Below are 15,927 nucleotides of genomic sequence, written 5' to 3' on the forward strand. Positions count from 1 at the left end.
GCTGTAGTTAGGAAGGTGTTATACTGTAGTTTGGAAGGTGTTATACTGTAGTTAGGAAGGTGTTCTACTGTAGTTAGGAGGGTGTTCTACTGTAGTTAGGAAGGTGTTCTACTGTAGTTAGGAGGGTGTTCTACTGTAGTTAGGAAGGTGTTCTACTGTAGTTAGGAAGGTGTTCTGCTGTAGTTAGGAAGGTGTTATACTGTAGTTAGGAAGGTGTTCTGCTGTAAGGAAGGTGTTCTACTGTAGTTAGGAAGGTGTTATACTTAGTTAGGAAGGTGTTATACTGTAGTTAGGAAGGTGTTCTACTGTAGTTAGGAAGGTGTTATACTGTAGTTAGGAAGGTGTTCTACTGTAGTTAGGAAGGTGTTCTGCTGTAGTTAGGAAGGTGTTCTACTGTAGTTAGGAAGGTGTTATACTGTAGTTAGGAAGGTGTTATACTGTAGTTAGGAAGGTGTTATACTGTAGTTAGGAAGGTGTTCTGCTGTAGTGTTCTGCTGTAGTTAGGAAGGTGTTATACTGTAGTTAGGAAGGTGTTATACTGTAGTTAGGAAGGTGTTCTGCTGTAGTTAGGAAGGTGTTCTACTGTAGTTAGGAAGGTGTTCTGTAGTTAGGAAGGTGTTATACTGTAGTTAGGAAGGTGTTATACTGTAGTTAGGAAGGTGTTCTGTTAGGAAGGTGTTATACTGTTAGTTAGGAAGGTGTTATACTGTAGTTAGGAAGGTGTTATACTGTAGTTAGGAAGGTGTTCTGCTGTAGTTAGGAAGGTGTTATACTGTAGTTAGGAAGGTGTTATACTGTAGTTAGGAAGGTGTTATACTGTAGTTAGGAAGGTGTTATACTGTAGTTAGGAAGGTGTTCTACTGTAGTTAGGAAGGTGTTCTACTGTAGTTAGGAAGGTGTTTCTACTGTAGTTAGGAAGGTGTTCTACTGTAGTTAGGAAGGTGTTCTACTGTAGTTAGGAAGGTGTTCTACTGTAGTTAGGAAGGTGTTCTACTGTAGTTAGGAAGGTGTTCTACTGTGTTAGGAAGGTGTTCTACTGTAGTTAGGAAGGTGTTCTACTGTAGTTAGGAAGGTGTTACTGTAGTTAGGAGGGTGTTCTACTGTAGTTAGGAAGGTGTTCTACTGTAGTTAGTTGTTCTGCTGTAGTTAGGAAGGTGTTATACTGTAGTTAGGAAGGTGTTCTGCTGTAGTTAGGAAGGTGTTCTGCTGTAGTTAGGAAGGTGTTATACTGTAGTTAGGAAGGTGTTATACTGTAGTTAGGAAGGTGTTCTACTGTAGTTAGGAAGGTGTTCTACTGTAGTTAGGAAGGTGTTATACTGTAGTTAGGAAGGTGTTCTGCTGTAGTTAGGAAGGTGTTCTGCTGTAGTTAGGAAGGTGTTCTGTTAGGAAGGTGTTATACTGTAGTTAGGAAGGTGTTATACTGTAGTTAGGAAGGTGTTATACTGTAGTTAGGAAGGTGTTATACTGTAGTTAGGAAGGTGTTCTGCTGTAGTTAGGAAGGTGTTATACTGTAGTTAGGAAGGTGTTAGTGTTCTGCTGTAGTTAGGAAGGTGTTCTGCTGTAGTTAGGAAGGTGTTATACTGTAGTTAGGAAGGTGTTATACTGTAGTTAGGAAGGTGTTCTGCTGTAGTTAGGTAGTTAGGAAGGTGTTCTACTGTAGTTAGTTGTTATACTGTAGTTAGGAAGGTGTTATACTGTGTTAGGAAGGTGTTCTGCTGTTTAGGAAGGTGTTATACTGTAGTTAGGAAGGTGTTATACTGTAGTTAGGAAGGTGTTCTGTAGTTAGGAAGGTGTTATACTGTAGTTAGGAAGGTGTTCTGCTGTAGTTAGGAAGGTGTTCTGCTGTAGTTAGGAAGGTGTTATACTGTAGTTAGGAAGGTGTTCTGCTGTAGTTAGGAAGGTGTTCTGCTGTAGTTAGGAAGGTGTTATACTGTAGTTAGGAAGGTGTTCTGCTGTAGTTAGGAAGGTGTTCTGCTGTAGTTAGGAAGGTGTTATACTGTAGTTAGGAAGGTGTTATACTGTAGTTAGGAAGGTGTTCTGCTGTAGTTAGGAAGGTGTTATACTGTAGTTAGGAAGGTGTTCTGCTGTAGTTAGGAAGGTGTTATACTGTAGTTAGGAAGGTGTTATACTGTAGTTAGGAAGGTGTTCTGCTGTAGTTAGGAAGGTGTTATACTGTAGTTAGGAAGGTGTTATACTGTAGTTAGGAAGGTGTTCTGCTGTAGTTAGGAAGGTGTTATACTGTAGTTAGGAAGGTGTTATACTGTAGTTAGGAAGGTGTTATACTGTAGTTAGGAGGGTGTTCTACTGTAGTTAGGAAGGTGTTCTACTGTAGTTAGGAAGGTGTTCTGCTGTAGGTGTTCTACTGTAGTTAGGAAGGTGTTCTACTGTAGTTAGGAAGGTGTTCTACTGTAGTTAGGAAGGTGTTCTACTGTAGTTAGGAAGGTGTTCTACTTAGTTAAAGGTGTTCTACTGTAGTTAGGAAGGTGTTCTACTGTAGTTAGGAAGGTGTTCTACTGTAGTTAGGAAGGTGTTCTGCTGTAGTTAGGAAGGTGTTCTACTGTAGTTAGGAAGGTGTTCTACTGTAGTTAGGAAGGTGTTTAGGAAGGTGTTCTGTAGTTAGGAAGGTGTTATACTGTAGTTAGGAAGGTGTTCTGCTGTAGTTAGGAAGGTGTTCTGCTGTAGTTAGGAAGGTGTTATACTGTAGTTAGGAAGGTGTTATACTGTAGTTAGGAAGGTGTTCTACTGTAGTTAGGAAGGTGTTCTACTGTAGTTAGGAAGGTGTTATACTGTAGTTAGGAAGGTGTTCTGCTGTAGTTAGGAAGGTGTTCTGCTGTAGTTAGGAAGGTGTTATACTGTAGTTAGGAAGGTGTTATACTGTAGTTAGGAAGGTGTTCTGCTGTAGTTAGGAAGGTGTTCTGCTGTAGTTAGGAAGGTGTTATACTGTAGTTAGGAAGGTGTTCTGCTGTAGTTAGGAAGGTGTTCTGCTGTAGTTAGGAAGGTGTTATACTGTAGTTAGGAAGGTGTTCTGCTGTAGTTAGGAAGGTGTTATACTGCTGTAGTTAGGAAGAAGGTGTTATACTGTAGTTAGGAAGGTGTTCTGCTGTAGTTAGGAAGGTGTTATACTGTAGTTAGGAAGGTGTTATACTGTAGTTAGGAAGGTGTTCTGCTGTAGTTAGGAAGGTGTTATACTGTAGTTAGGAAGGTGTTATACTGTAGTTAGGAAGGTGTTCTGCTGTAGTTAGGAAGGTGTTATACTGTAGTTAGGAAGGTGTTCTGCTGTAGTTAGGAAGGTGTTCTGCTGTAGTTAGGAAGGTGTTATACTGTAGTTAGGAAGGTGTTCTGCTGTAGTTAGGAAGGTGTTCTGCTGTAGTTAGGAAGGTGTTATACTGTAGTTAGGAAGGTGTTCTGCTGTAGTTAGGAAGGTGTTCTGCTGTAGTTAGGAAGGTGTTATACTGTAGTTAGGAAGGTGTTCTGCTGTAGTTAGGAAGGTGTTCTGCTGTAGTTAGGAAGGTGTTCTGCTGTAGTTAGGAAGGTGTTCTGCTGTAGTTAGGAAGGTGTTATACTGTAGTTAGGAAGGTGTTATACTGTAGTTAGGAAGGTGTTCTGCTGTAGTTAGGACGGTGTTCTACTGTAGTTAGGAAGGTTACCATATGTACAAGCTCTGTGCCAAGGCATGATTTTATCATGGTGCTTTTATCAGATATTATCAGGTGAGGATTTGCTTTCCTATTCCTCCCCATGTGACTTGAATCTGACCAGCATTCAAAACACCATTCTGACACCTATACTAGCATGCCACTTAGAATGAAGCCATGTACTAGCCAAGCATTCTATGTGGGATCCTAATATGGATACTGGAACATGACCCCTACAAGTGAGTGGGCAGGTGTGTGGTTGCCACGGTAACACAGTCTTACCCTCGGCGCTGACCACGGAGCGGACTGACCACACGGAGCCGCGGCGGAAGGAGTAGTTCCTGTGAGAGTTACTGGAGGTGCAGGACGGAGTGACGGACATGCGGCGAGACGCCAGATTGACCTCTTCTTCTGCTGGCGGGGAGGAGAGGCTTCAGAGTCAGTCACAACATGAAATTACCAGTTGCTGGCTGACTGACTGCATTATTCAAGGTGTTTTACAACTAAGCACTGTAGTTGTGGACTCGAAGGTAGGGTTGTTATCTGGTGTGTGGGCAACAGTATAAGCTTGTTGTTTTTGTTATTTTTAAAGAGGGCTGAAGCACTCAGAAAACCTAAATAGATAGGTTCTAGGTTTATTGTTAGATGTTCAGTTAAGTTAGTGCTTCTCCAAATTAGGTCAGAATCAGTGGTTTCCTGAATGGGACGGGAGCTGTATCACTTGAATTAACACCTCAAATCAATAACAAATATTTAGAAAATGAAGAAAGAGTGATGTCTCCAGTACTCCACGGCTGTCCCACCCACCCACCCACCTTCCTCCTCCTGCTCGGGCGGGGGGCTGCAGGTGGGTTCGTAGCAGGCCTCTTGGGCCACGGGGATGGCTGTGATGATGCTGGCCTCGCGCCCAAGACGCCGCTTCTCCTCCTCCTGCTGCAGGTTTTTCAGGATATGCTCTGCACGCTGGTGGGAGCGCGACACGGCCCGCGCCGAGAAAGATTTCTGTGAGAGGTGGTGTGTGTGTGTGTATATAAGTGTTGGAAAGGGTGTGGGTGTGTGTGGAGGGTGGACGTGGGGGAGGATGTGTGTGTGTGTGTGTGTGTGTGTGTGTGTGTGTGTGTGTGTGTGTGTGTGTGTGTGTGTGTGTGTGTGTGTGTGTGTGTGTGTGTGTGTGTGTGTGTGTGTGTGTGTGTGTGTGTGTGTGTGTGTGTGTGTGTGTGTGTAAGTGTGGAAAAGGGTGTGGGTGTGTGTGGAGGGTGGACGTGGGGGAGGATGTGTGTGTGTGTGTGTGTGTGTGTGTGTGTGTGTGTGTGTGTGTGTGTGTGTGTGTGTGTGTGTGTGTGTGTGTGTGTGTGTGTGTGTGTGTGTGTGTGTGTGTGTGTGTGTGTGTGTGTGTGTGTGTGTGTGTGTGTGTGTGTGTGTGTGAAAGGACAAACAGAGAAACAGAGGCTCAGGGAGGGGGACTGTGGGATAGGCTCATTCTCAGGGGGGTCCTGTTTATAGTACAATTACAATACTGGCATCTGGTGAACATTTGGTAATGTAAACTATCTGTCTCTTCCCGACAGTTATATATGGATGACACATGCCGTTATATTCTCCTGATAAGACTGGAAACATTATTACTTTCCCAAATTGTACATTTCCGGAATCATGAGGATAAACGCGGAATCCTGGGGATTTGGGGAAAGTTAACTACATTTTGCAACCCTAGATCAACTCCACCATGCACAGGGATCAATTATTTACCATTGGAAATAGCTGTCAGTAAAACTTACTACATGCAAATCCATCAGGAGAGTATATCCAGTGCAACAGCTCATTTGAGCATTCTAACCGGCACCAACAGAGATATCACAGCGGATGTTTGATAGAGTGACGTGAAAATGTTGACGTTTGAACAATTACAAAATGGCCGTCATTGGCCATGCATAGTATATACATGCAAAATGACCAATGCATGCAGCTTTCCCAAAAGAAGCCCGAGCATTACAGTACAGAAAACGTGGAGTGGCTTGTATAAGATGCATGTATCCAGAATGGCCCGTACGAGGCCCCCTAGTATAGCACCTCCCCCTAGGTCTTAATGTTTGTGGGGAGTCAGACAACCCAGCAGGCAAAACTGGTTGCAATGACGTCGTTATGACGTCTTTTAATGACGTCATGCATGGTCCGGTTGTATACTGGTTGTATAATGGACATTGTGTTGAACTTATCTGACCAGATAACAATCAAAATATAACGTCTTTCCAATGACGCATTCATTACGTCATGAAAAATACGTTTTTACCTGCTTGTAACAGAGATCAGTTGGTTGTAATCTGGTTATATGATGTCTTCTCAACCAGAAAACCAATTTACAACGAGAACATGACATTATTAAGACCCCATGTGCCAAACTTTTGCCCGCTGGAAATAGACAGACATCTCTTTGAATTTTATCTCATTCAGTCATCAAAAGATGAACTCAGTTTCCCATGATGCACCCAAACAAGCATCCGTACATAAATTACAACTTACTATGGAATAGATTGATTGAATAAATGTGGGGAACTAAAAACAAAGACAATTGATAGATTGATAAATAACAGACAGGACTATTGTACTCAGACAGTACAATGACCAGTCTTGAGCTGATCTAGTATTGAATGACAAGTGATCTGAATACATCGTTTTTTTGGTTTTCATGCTAGACAACAAAAAAAAGCATAGCAACACAAAGAAATTAACCCCCAAAAAAGTGTCATGGCCGACTATCAATTTAGTAGCATAATAATGTACTGTTTATCAGTCCTCTAAAGCTTATTTCCTGGTGCCATAGCGAACACAAGGAATAAATACATTGGGATAACAGTACCAAGTGTTACCATAACAGTTGTAGCATAATGGGTCCGTTGTAGCATTAGTAAGGTTAGTAAAAAAGACGAAACTCCACAACCCAATTCAATTAACAGTGCTATGTCCATGTAATTCAATATACATGCACCAATAACGTACACCACAATAGACTTAAAATGTCAAGACAAATGTGTACTTTGGTTTATAGTAAACATTTGTCAACCACTAGGCTCATTGTAAATTCTGTAAGTATCTGCTGATTGGACAGTAATCCAGGCAGCAGGGGCGGGACTTACAGAGTTGTCCTCGTTGATTGGGTCTTGGACGCTGCCAGTGTTGGAGGGTACCCAGGGCGGGTCAAACATGGGCACACAGGGCATGCCCAGGATAGGTGAGGGCAGGGTGAAGTTGATGCTGGGCGGAGGGATCTAAAATATAGAGAATTATGTAGATTAGTTCATGAGAAAATAATTCAACAAAGCAAGAGACTTAACAAGAGGCCTACACTTTAGACTCAAGATCATTTATGTAAATAATGAAAAGCCACAGGACTCAGAATAGAACCTTGGGGGATACCCGTTGTCAACTCCTCATTTTGACTAACAGTTGTTTTAGTAGAGGCTACAGTTCTACTGCACCTTGAAGATCTGCTGGGCACCCTCCTCCATGCGCGGCCACACCTGGTAGCGGAAGCGCCACAGCGTGTAGAACTTGAACACCGAGTTGATGCGCTGGCTCGCCTCAGCGTGCTGGAACTCAGCCATCATCATCTCTGTCACCGAGTCAGGCACCTTCACCGCACACAGCAAGAACATGGCAGCTGGGGAGTGGTGAGAGGACGGGGGTTAGAGAGAGAGAGGTAAAGTGAAGCGGGGTGACAGAGAAAGTGGGGATGGACAGAGATACAGCGTGAGAGAGAAAGAGAGAGAGAGAGAGAGAGAGAGAGAGAGAGACAGAGCGAGAGAGAGAGACAAGAGAGAGAGACAAGCGAGAGAGAGAGCGAGAGAGAGAGATACAGAGCGAGAGAGAGAGAGAGAGACAGAGCGAGAGAGAAAAAAGAGAGGGAAAAAAAGAGAGAGACAAAGAGAGAGAGCGAGAGACAGAGAGAGAAAAAGAGTAGAGACAGAAAGATGTGGTGACAAAAAAATATATACTACATTTTAAACTCTTCCATTTATCTTTAGACTGGAGGCAAAGCAGTGAGCACAGATTCAGAGTTTGGAGTGGAGCCCAGAATAGGCTTGGAATAACTCTAGTTACTGACATTAAAAGAGAAATTGTTCAAATAGAAACCCTGCTATCCATGACAGTCACCCATAGTTCTCTGTAGTCACCTGCAGCGGCAGCCATATGCTCGTCCACACTCAGCAGGAGCTCCCAGGCTGCAGGCTGGACGTCTGCGTACATGTCCTCTGTCAGGATGGGCGCCGCCTTGATCAGCAGTGACAGAGGAGCTGGGGACAGGCTCATCACCTGAGGGGAGAGGCCACAGCAAGCAAGGGTTAGCATTAGCATGCTAGTGGAGATCTGATAGCATTGCTAGTGTGGCCATATAGCTTGTATAGCATGCTAGGGACAGAAGGGCCAGGGACAGGCTCATCACTTGAAGGGAAAGGCCATAGACCACAGACAGCCAGCGTTAGCATTAGCATGCTAGTAGATATACCATTGCTGCTGTAGGCCTATAGCTTGTATTAGTATGGTATTGCATGGTGCTGCAATATACTTGAGTTGGCTGAGAGGGCTGTAGCGAGTTAGCATGCTACTTCAGTAGTAGAATTAGAGATTATGTATTTGAGTGGGTAGAAGCGTGTGGGCGTGGGGTGAGGACATCTTGGCATGAGGTTGGCATCTTGCTCTAGATAAACAAGCATGTGGCGACACAGATGGCATCTGTTGACACACTGCTTCAGACAGATGGACGGACAGACAGACATACAGGCTAACGGATAGACAGACAGACTACCATAGAGACAGACGGACACGGACGGACGGACGGACAGACAGACAGACAGACAGACAGACAGACAGACAGACAGACAGACAGACAGACAGACAGACAGACAGACAGACAGACAGACAGACAAGCTGACGGACAGACAGACAGGCTGACGAACAGAGACACACACAGGCTGACGGATAGACAGACTACCAGACAGACGGATGGACAGACAGACGCTCTGGCACATGCTATGGCGACCAGGGCATGTGTTGGCATGAGGGCTGTAGGTGGGCACCTGGTTGCGGATGTACTTGAGCATGCCCGTGTCCTTCTTGCCCTCGGTGTTGGAGTCTTTGGGGCGTCTCTTCATGGACGGGGTCCTCAGACTTGACTTGTCTGACCACTGCAGACACAAAGAGAGGAAGACATTGGAAAATACAAGTCACTTCAGTTACAGTATCATCAAACCACTCCACATTACATCACTTCAATACATGTGCTGCTGCCATGTTATGTTGCTACCATGTTGTTGTCTTGTCATGTTGTGTTGCTACCATGCTGTGTTGTCATGTGTTGCTGCCATGCTAATGTCTTGTAGGTCTCTCTATGTAGTGTTGTGGTGTCTCTCTTGTCGTGATGTGTGTTTTGACCTATATTTTATTAGTATTTTTAATCCCAGGCCCTCGTCCCCGCAGGAGGCCTTTTGCTTTCTGGTAGGCCATCATTGTAAATAAGAATGTGTTCCTAACTGACTTGCCTAGTTAGATATAGGTTAAATAAAAAAAGAAACATGCCAACCTTACATCACTTCAATACATTTAAATTCACACCACTCCATATCACATCACATCAATACATTTAAATTCACACCACTCCATATCACATCACTCCAATACATTTAAATTCACACCACTCCATATCACATCACATCAATACATTTAAATTCACACCACTCCATATCACATCACATCAATACATTTAAATTCACACCACTCCATATCACATCACTCCTATACATTTAAATTCACACCACTCCACATCACTTCAATACATTTAAATTCACACCACTCCACATCACTTCAATATATTTAAATTCACACCACTCCATATCACATCACTCCAATACATTTAAATTCACACCACTCCACATCACATCACTCCAATACATTTAAATTCACATCACATCACATCACTTCAATACATTTAAATTCACACCACTCCACATCACTTCAATACATTTAAATTCACACCACATCACTCCAATACATTTAAATTCACACCACTCCATATCACATCACATCAATACATTTAAATTCACACCACTCCATATCACATCACTCCAATACATTTAAATTCACACCACTCCACATCACATCAATACATTTAAATTCACACCACTCCACATCACATCACTCGAATATATTTAAATTCACACCACTCCACATCACATCAATACATTTAAATTCACACCACTCCACATCACGTCAATACATGTAAATTCACACCACTCCATATCACATCACTCCAATACATTTAAATTCACACCACTCCATCACTCAATACATTTAAATTCACACCACTCCATATCATCACTTCAATTTTAAATTCACACCACTCCATATCACATCACTTCAATACATTTAAATTCACACCACTCCATATCACATCACTTCAATACATTTAAATTCACATCACATCACATCACTTCAATACATTTAAATTCACACCACTCCACATCACTTCAATACATTTAAATTCACACCACTCCACATCACTTCAATACATTTAAATTCACACCACATCACATCACTTCAATACATTTAAATTCACACCACTCCATATCACATCACTTCAATACATTTCAGTCCACTCCTCTCTGCGCCCACCTCCTTGTTTTTCTTGGACCGGCTACTGATGTTCCCTGCACTGTCTTCTCTCAGGCTGTCCACTGTCTCCCCGTAGAGCAGCTTGATGGCACGCACCAGGCGGGCACAGGAGCGGCTGTGGTGCTGGTAGCAGCGTGGGTGGCAGAACTCCACGTGGGTACAGATGAAACTCTGCTGGTTGCACAGCAGAATCATGATCTACAGAGGAAGACAACAGAGGGAACAACAGTTATACAGGATGAATGGGGTTGATGAGGACAATGTGCTAGCTTTATAGCATGTGTATACAGGTGAATGGGCTTGATGAGGGCAATGTGCTAGCTTTATAGTATGTGTATACAGGGGAATGGGCTTGATGAGGACAATGTGCTAGCTTTATAGCGTGTGTATGCAGGTGAATGGGCTTGATGAGGACAATGTGCTAGCTTTATAGCGTGTGTATGCAGGTGAATGGGCTTGATGAGGACAATGTGCTAGCTTTATAGCGTGTGTATGCAGGTGAATGGGCTTGATGAGGGCAATGTGCTAGCTTTATAGTGTGTGTATGCAGGTGAATGGGCTTGATGAGGACAATGTGCTAGCTTTATAGCGTGTGTATACAGGTGAATGGGCTTGATGAGGGCAATGTGCTAGCTTTATAGCGTGTGTATACAGGTGAATGGGCTTGATGAGGGCAATGTGCTAGCTTTATAGCATGTGTATACAGGTGAATGGGCTTGATGAGGGCAATGTGCTAGCTTTATAGCATGTGTGGTCAGGTGAATGGGATTGATGAGGGAAATGTGCTAGCTTTATAGCATGTGTGGTCAGGTGAATGGGATTGATGAGGGCAATGTGCTAGCTTTATAGCATGTGTGGTCAGGTGAATGGGCTTGATGAGGGCAATGTGCTAGCTTTATAGCGTGTGTGGTCAGGTGAATGGGGTTGATGAGGACAATCTGCTAGCTTTATTGCATGTGTGGTCAGCTGCATGGGATTGATGAGGGGAATGTGCTAGCTTTATAGCATGTGTGGTCAGGTGAATGGGGTTGATGAGGACAATCTGCTAGCTTTATTGCATGTGTGGTCAGCTGCATGGGATTGATGAGGGGAATGTGCTAGCTTTATAGCATGTGTGGTCAGGTGAATGGGGTTGATGAGGACAATCTGCTAGCTTTATTGCATGTGTGGTCAGCTGCATAGGATTGATGAGGGGAATGTGCTAGCTTTATAGCATGTGTGGTCAGGTGAATGGGCTTGATGAGGGCAATGTGCTTGCTTTATAGCATGTGTGGTCAGGTGAATGGGCTTGATGAGGGCAATGTACTAGCTTTATAGCATGTGTATGTAACAGTATAGCTTCCGTCCCTCTCCTCGCCCCTACCTGGGCTCGAACCAGGGACCCGCTGCACACATCAACAACTGACATCCACAAAGCATTGTTACCCATCGCTCCACAAAAGCTGCGGCCCTTGCAGAGCAAGGGGAACCGCTACTTCAAGGTCTCAGAGCGAGTGACGTCACCAATTGAAACGATATTAGCGCGCCCCACCGCTAACTAGCTAGCCATTTCACATCGGTTACATGTATACTGGTGAATGGGCTTGATGAGGACAATGTGCTAGCTTTATAGCATGTGTATACAGGTGAATGGGCTTGATGAGGACAATGTGCTAGCTTTATAGCATGTGTATACAGGTGAATGGGCTTGATGAGGACAATGTGCTAGCTTTATAGCGTGTGTATGCAGGTGAATGGGCTTGATGAGGGCAATGTGCTAGGTTTATAGCATGTGTATACAGGTGAATGGGCTTGATGAGGGGAATGTGCTAGCTTTATAGCATGTGTATACAGGTGAATGGGCTTGATGAGGGCAATGTGCTAGCTTTATAGCATGTGTATACAGGTGAATGGGCTTGATGAGGGCAATGTGCTAGCTTTATAGCGTGTGTATACAGGATGAATGGGCTTGATGAGGGCAATGTGCTAGCTTTATAGCATGTGTATACAGGTGAATGGGCTTGATGAGGGCAATGTGCTAGCTTAATAGCATGTGTATACAGGTGAATGGGCTTGATGAGGGGAATGTGCTAGCTTTATAGCATGTGTATACAGGTGAATGGGCTTGATGAGGACAATGTGCTAGCTTTATAGCATGTGTATACAGGTGAATGGGCTTGATGAGGGCAATGTGCTAGCTTTATAGCGTGTGTATACAGGATGAATGGGCTTGATGAGGGCAATGTGCTAGCTTTATAGCGTGTGTATACAGGTGAATGGGCTTGATGAGGACAATGTGCTAGCTTTATAGCGTGTGTATACAGGTGAATGGGCTTGATGAGGACAATGTGCTAGCTTTATAGCGTGTGTATGCAGGTGAATGCACTGTACAGGTCATAAACAAGTATGCTAAGTTGAATGCACGCACGTAGGTACGCACGTAAAAGTATGCACATACATGCACACACACAGCACTTACATGTAGCCAGGACATGTTACGGTGGTAGTTGTCCTCTGCTCCGCCATGCCTCCTGAACCCTCCGGCTCAATACTGGGTTCACTGGTGCTCCATGACTTCCTGTCATGTCACAACACACAGCAATACTGTATCAGTTTACTTCATTGACTCTCCTCGTGGAAATCTGTTATGTTGCATCTCTCACATTCGTCATTGCGTTAACTACTCAAAGGGGACAGATGACAATGAATGCTATACATCACATGTTGATACAGAGTGGTTGAATGACAGGTGACTACTATGACTGAGTAGTAGGCAAATCGGGCTCCATAGATCTCTGGCCAAATGTAGTGCACTTTATCGGATTTATGGTGCCTACATCTGTGATTAGAATAGTTCAGATGATCTATTAGTTTAGATCTATGTATGGAAGTTGTCACCAGATCAGATCTTATTCACCCACCTAATGGTCAAGGTTGGGATATGGGGTTGGGATTCTGAGATCAGTGGTTAGTGTGTCGTTACCTATGTCAGTGACAGTGTCCCTGCTCTGGGACAGCAGTCCCTCCTCGTTCTCTGACTCTGAGTCTTGGCGGGACATCTTGGTGCTCTTCAGGCTTCCGGCCCGGCGGATGGAGGACAGAGAGCCCCCCTTCTTCACCCTGAAACTCCTGGCCCCCTTGATCTGCAGCAGGCGAGAGCCCCCGGCACGACTCTTCCTGATGGGAGCTGGACGGGCAGAATTCAAAAGGTTAGTCTGCAATCTCACTGGATTTATGAAGTCCCATACTTCCCATACACTGGGTTTATGAAGTCCTATACTTCCCATACACTGGGTTTATGAAGTCCTATACTTCCCATACACTGGGTTTATGAAGTCCTATACACTGGGTTTATGAAGTCCTATACTTCCCATACACTGGGTTTATGAAGTCCTATACTTCCCACACACTGGGTTTATGAAGTCCCATACTTCCCATACACTGGGTTTATGAAGTCCTATACTTCCCATACACTGGGTTTATGAAGTCCTATACTTCCCATACACTGGGTTTATGAAGTCCTATACACTGGGTTTATGAAGTCCCATACTTCCCATACACTGGGTTTATGAAGTCCCATACTTCCCATACACTGGGTTTATGAAGTCCCATACTTCCCATACACTGGGTTTATGAAGTCCTATACACTGGGTTTATGAAGTCCCATACTTCCCATACACTGGGTTTATGAAGTCCTATACACTGGGTTTATGAAGTCCCATATTTCCCATACACTGGGTTTATGAAGTCCTATACTTCCCATACACTGGGTTTATGAAGTCCCATACTTCCCATACACTGGGTTTATGAAGTCCCATACTTCCCATACACTGGGTTTATGAAGTCCTATACACTGGGTTTATGAAGTCCCATACTTCCCATACACTGGGTTTATGAAGTCCCATACTTCCCATACACTGGGTTTATGAAGTCCCATACTTCCCATACACTGGGTTTATGAAGTCCTATACTTCCCATACACTGGGTTTATGAAGTCCCATACTTCCCATACACTGGGTTTATGAAGTCCTATACACTGGGTTTATGAAGTCCCATACTTCCCATACACTGGGTTTATGAAGTCCTATACTTCCCACACTGGGTTTATGAAGTCCCATACTTCCCACACTGGGTTTATGAAGTCCCATACTTCCCATACACTGGGTTTATGAAGTCCTACACACTGGGTTTATGAAGTCCCATACTTCCCATACACTGGGTTTATGAAGTCCCATACTTCCCATACACTGGGTTTATGAAGTCCCATACTTCCCACACACTGGGTTTATGAAGTCCCATACTTCCCATACACTGGGTTTATGAAGTCCCATACTTCCCATACACTGGGTATATGAAGTCCTATACACTGGGTTTATGAAGTCCCATACTTCCCATACACTGGGTTTATGAAGTCCCATACTTCCCATACACTGGGTTTATGAAGTCCTATACTTCCCATACACTGGGTTTATGAAGTCCTATACACTGGGTTTATGAAGTCCCATACTTCCCATACACTGGGTTTATGAAGTCCCATACTTCCCATACACTGGGTTTATGAAGTCCCATACTTCCCATACACTGGGTTTAAAACATCTTGGTAACACTTTACACAAGGCACACACATACAGGGCTGGATTACCAAACAGACACGTAGGGCATGTGCCCTGGGGCCACCAACCTCCATGGGGCACAAAACCCATTTTGGGGGGTTTGGGGGAGGTTGTGGGCCCCCCAGATAGCATATGATAACAAAATGTGTAGAATTGAAGGAAATTAGCTAACAGATAGAAACAATTTCTCTTAACCTCATGACAAAATATGTAGAATAGCATTATAAAACACATTTGTGTTGTAGGAAGTTTGCTGTTTCCCCCTCCAAAAAAATACCCACACCCAACATTTTTTCTTACTATAACCAAAACCATATAGTCTTTATAGCTTTTGAAGTTTTATAATTAAATGTTTCTTAATGAGAAAATATGGCCGTTTTTTCAATTTCCTGAAAAGTTTCTGTTTTGGAGATTTTCATCTGACAGGGACCCTTATGATACGGCCAACTTAGCAGAACTCAATTACCCAGAGGCTCCTGGGCCTTCTTGTCGTCGCAGGCCGTGTCAGACTTGAGTGTGTGGCTGCTGCTGTTCAAAGAGTCGTGGCCGTCCTCATCGTCTAGGATACCGGCAAAGCTGATCTTCCTCTCATAACGGTGGTGACTCAGCTCAGGGTCCAGCCTCAATCGACAGCTCTCCAAATCCTACAGACACACACAACGCAGACATACACACACGGACAGAGACACACACACACACATGGACACACACACATGAACAGACATATGCGAACAGACAGACACACAAATATGCGCGAACACACACACACACACACACCAATTGATTTATAGGGATATGATTGCATTAGAGTAGTGAGTAAGTGTCAAGTAAGTGAAGTTCTCCTACTGACCACTTGGGGCTCTGTGCGTGGCCGGGGGAGGCAGGGGAATGTCTCTCTGAGGAACGTGGTGATCTCCAGCAGTAACTGGCAGGCGGCCATCTTGAGAGCGAAAGGACAGCCGCATTTTGTTGGGTTGACTGTATCTGGGGACGGATATCTTGGGTCAAAATTTGGCTTAAACCATAAGAGTCGA

General features: G+C 44.0%; 1 protein-coding gene across 1 annotated transcript in view; it reads right to left on the reverse strand.

Moving 5' to 3' along the window:
- LOC124010734 (protein unc-80 homolog) overlaps nt 1–15,927 on the reverse strand; it is an 80,292-nt gene that overhangs the window by 38,619 nt on the left and 25,746 nt on the right. Inside the window, 11 exon segments of the mRNA XM_046323378.1 lie at nt 3,918–4,049; nt 4,451–4,637; nt 6,770–6,901; nt 7,112–7,293; nt 7,808–7,946; nt 8,711–8,818; nt 10,302–10,499; nt 12,760–12,818; nt 13,264–13,467; nt 15,360–15,537; nt 15,744–15,877. Of these exon segments, the coding sequence (XP_046179334.1) occupies nt 3,918–4,049; nt 4,451–4,637; nt 6,770–6,901; nt 7,112–7,293; nt 7,808–7,946; nt 8,711–8,818; nt 10,302–10,499; nt 12,760–12,818; nt 13,264–13,467; nt 15,360–15,537; nt 15,744–15,877 (1,653 nt within the window).

The sequence above is a fragment of the Oncorhynchus gorbuscha genome, linkage group LG23 (genome assembly GCF_021184085.1).
Source record: "Oncorhynchus gorbuscha isolate QuinsamMale2020 ecotype Even-year linkage group LG23, OgorEven_v1.0, whole genome shotgun sequence".
In the NCBI taxonomy this organism is placed as follows: domain Eukaryota; kingdom Metazoa; phylum Chordata; class Actinopteri; order Salmoniformes; family Salmonidae; genus Oncorhynchus; species Oncorhynchus gorbuscha.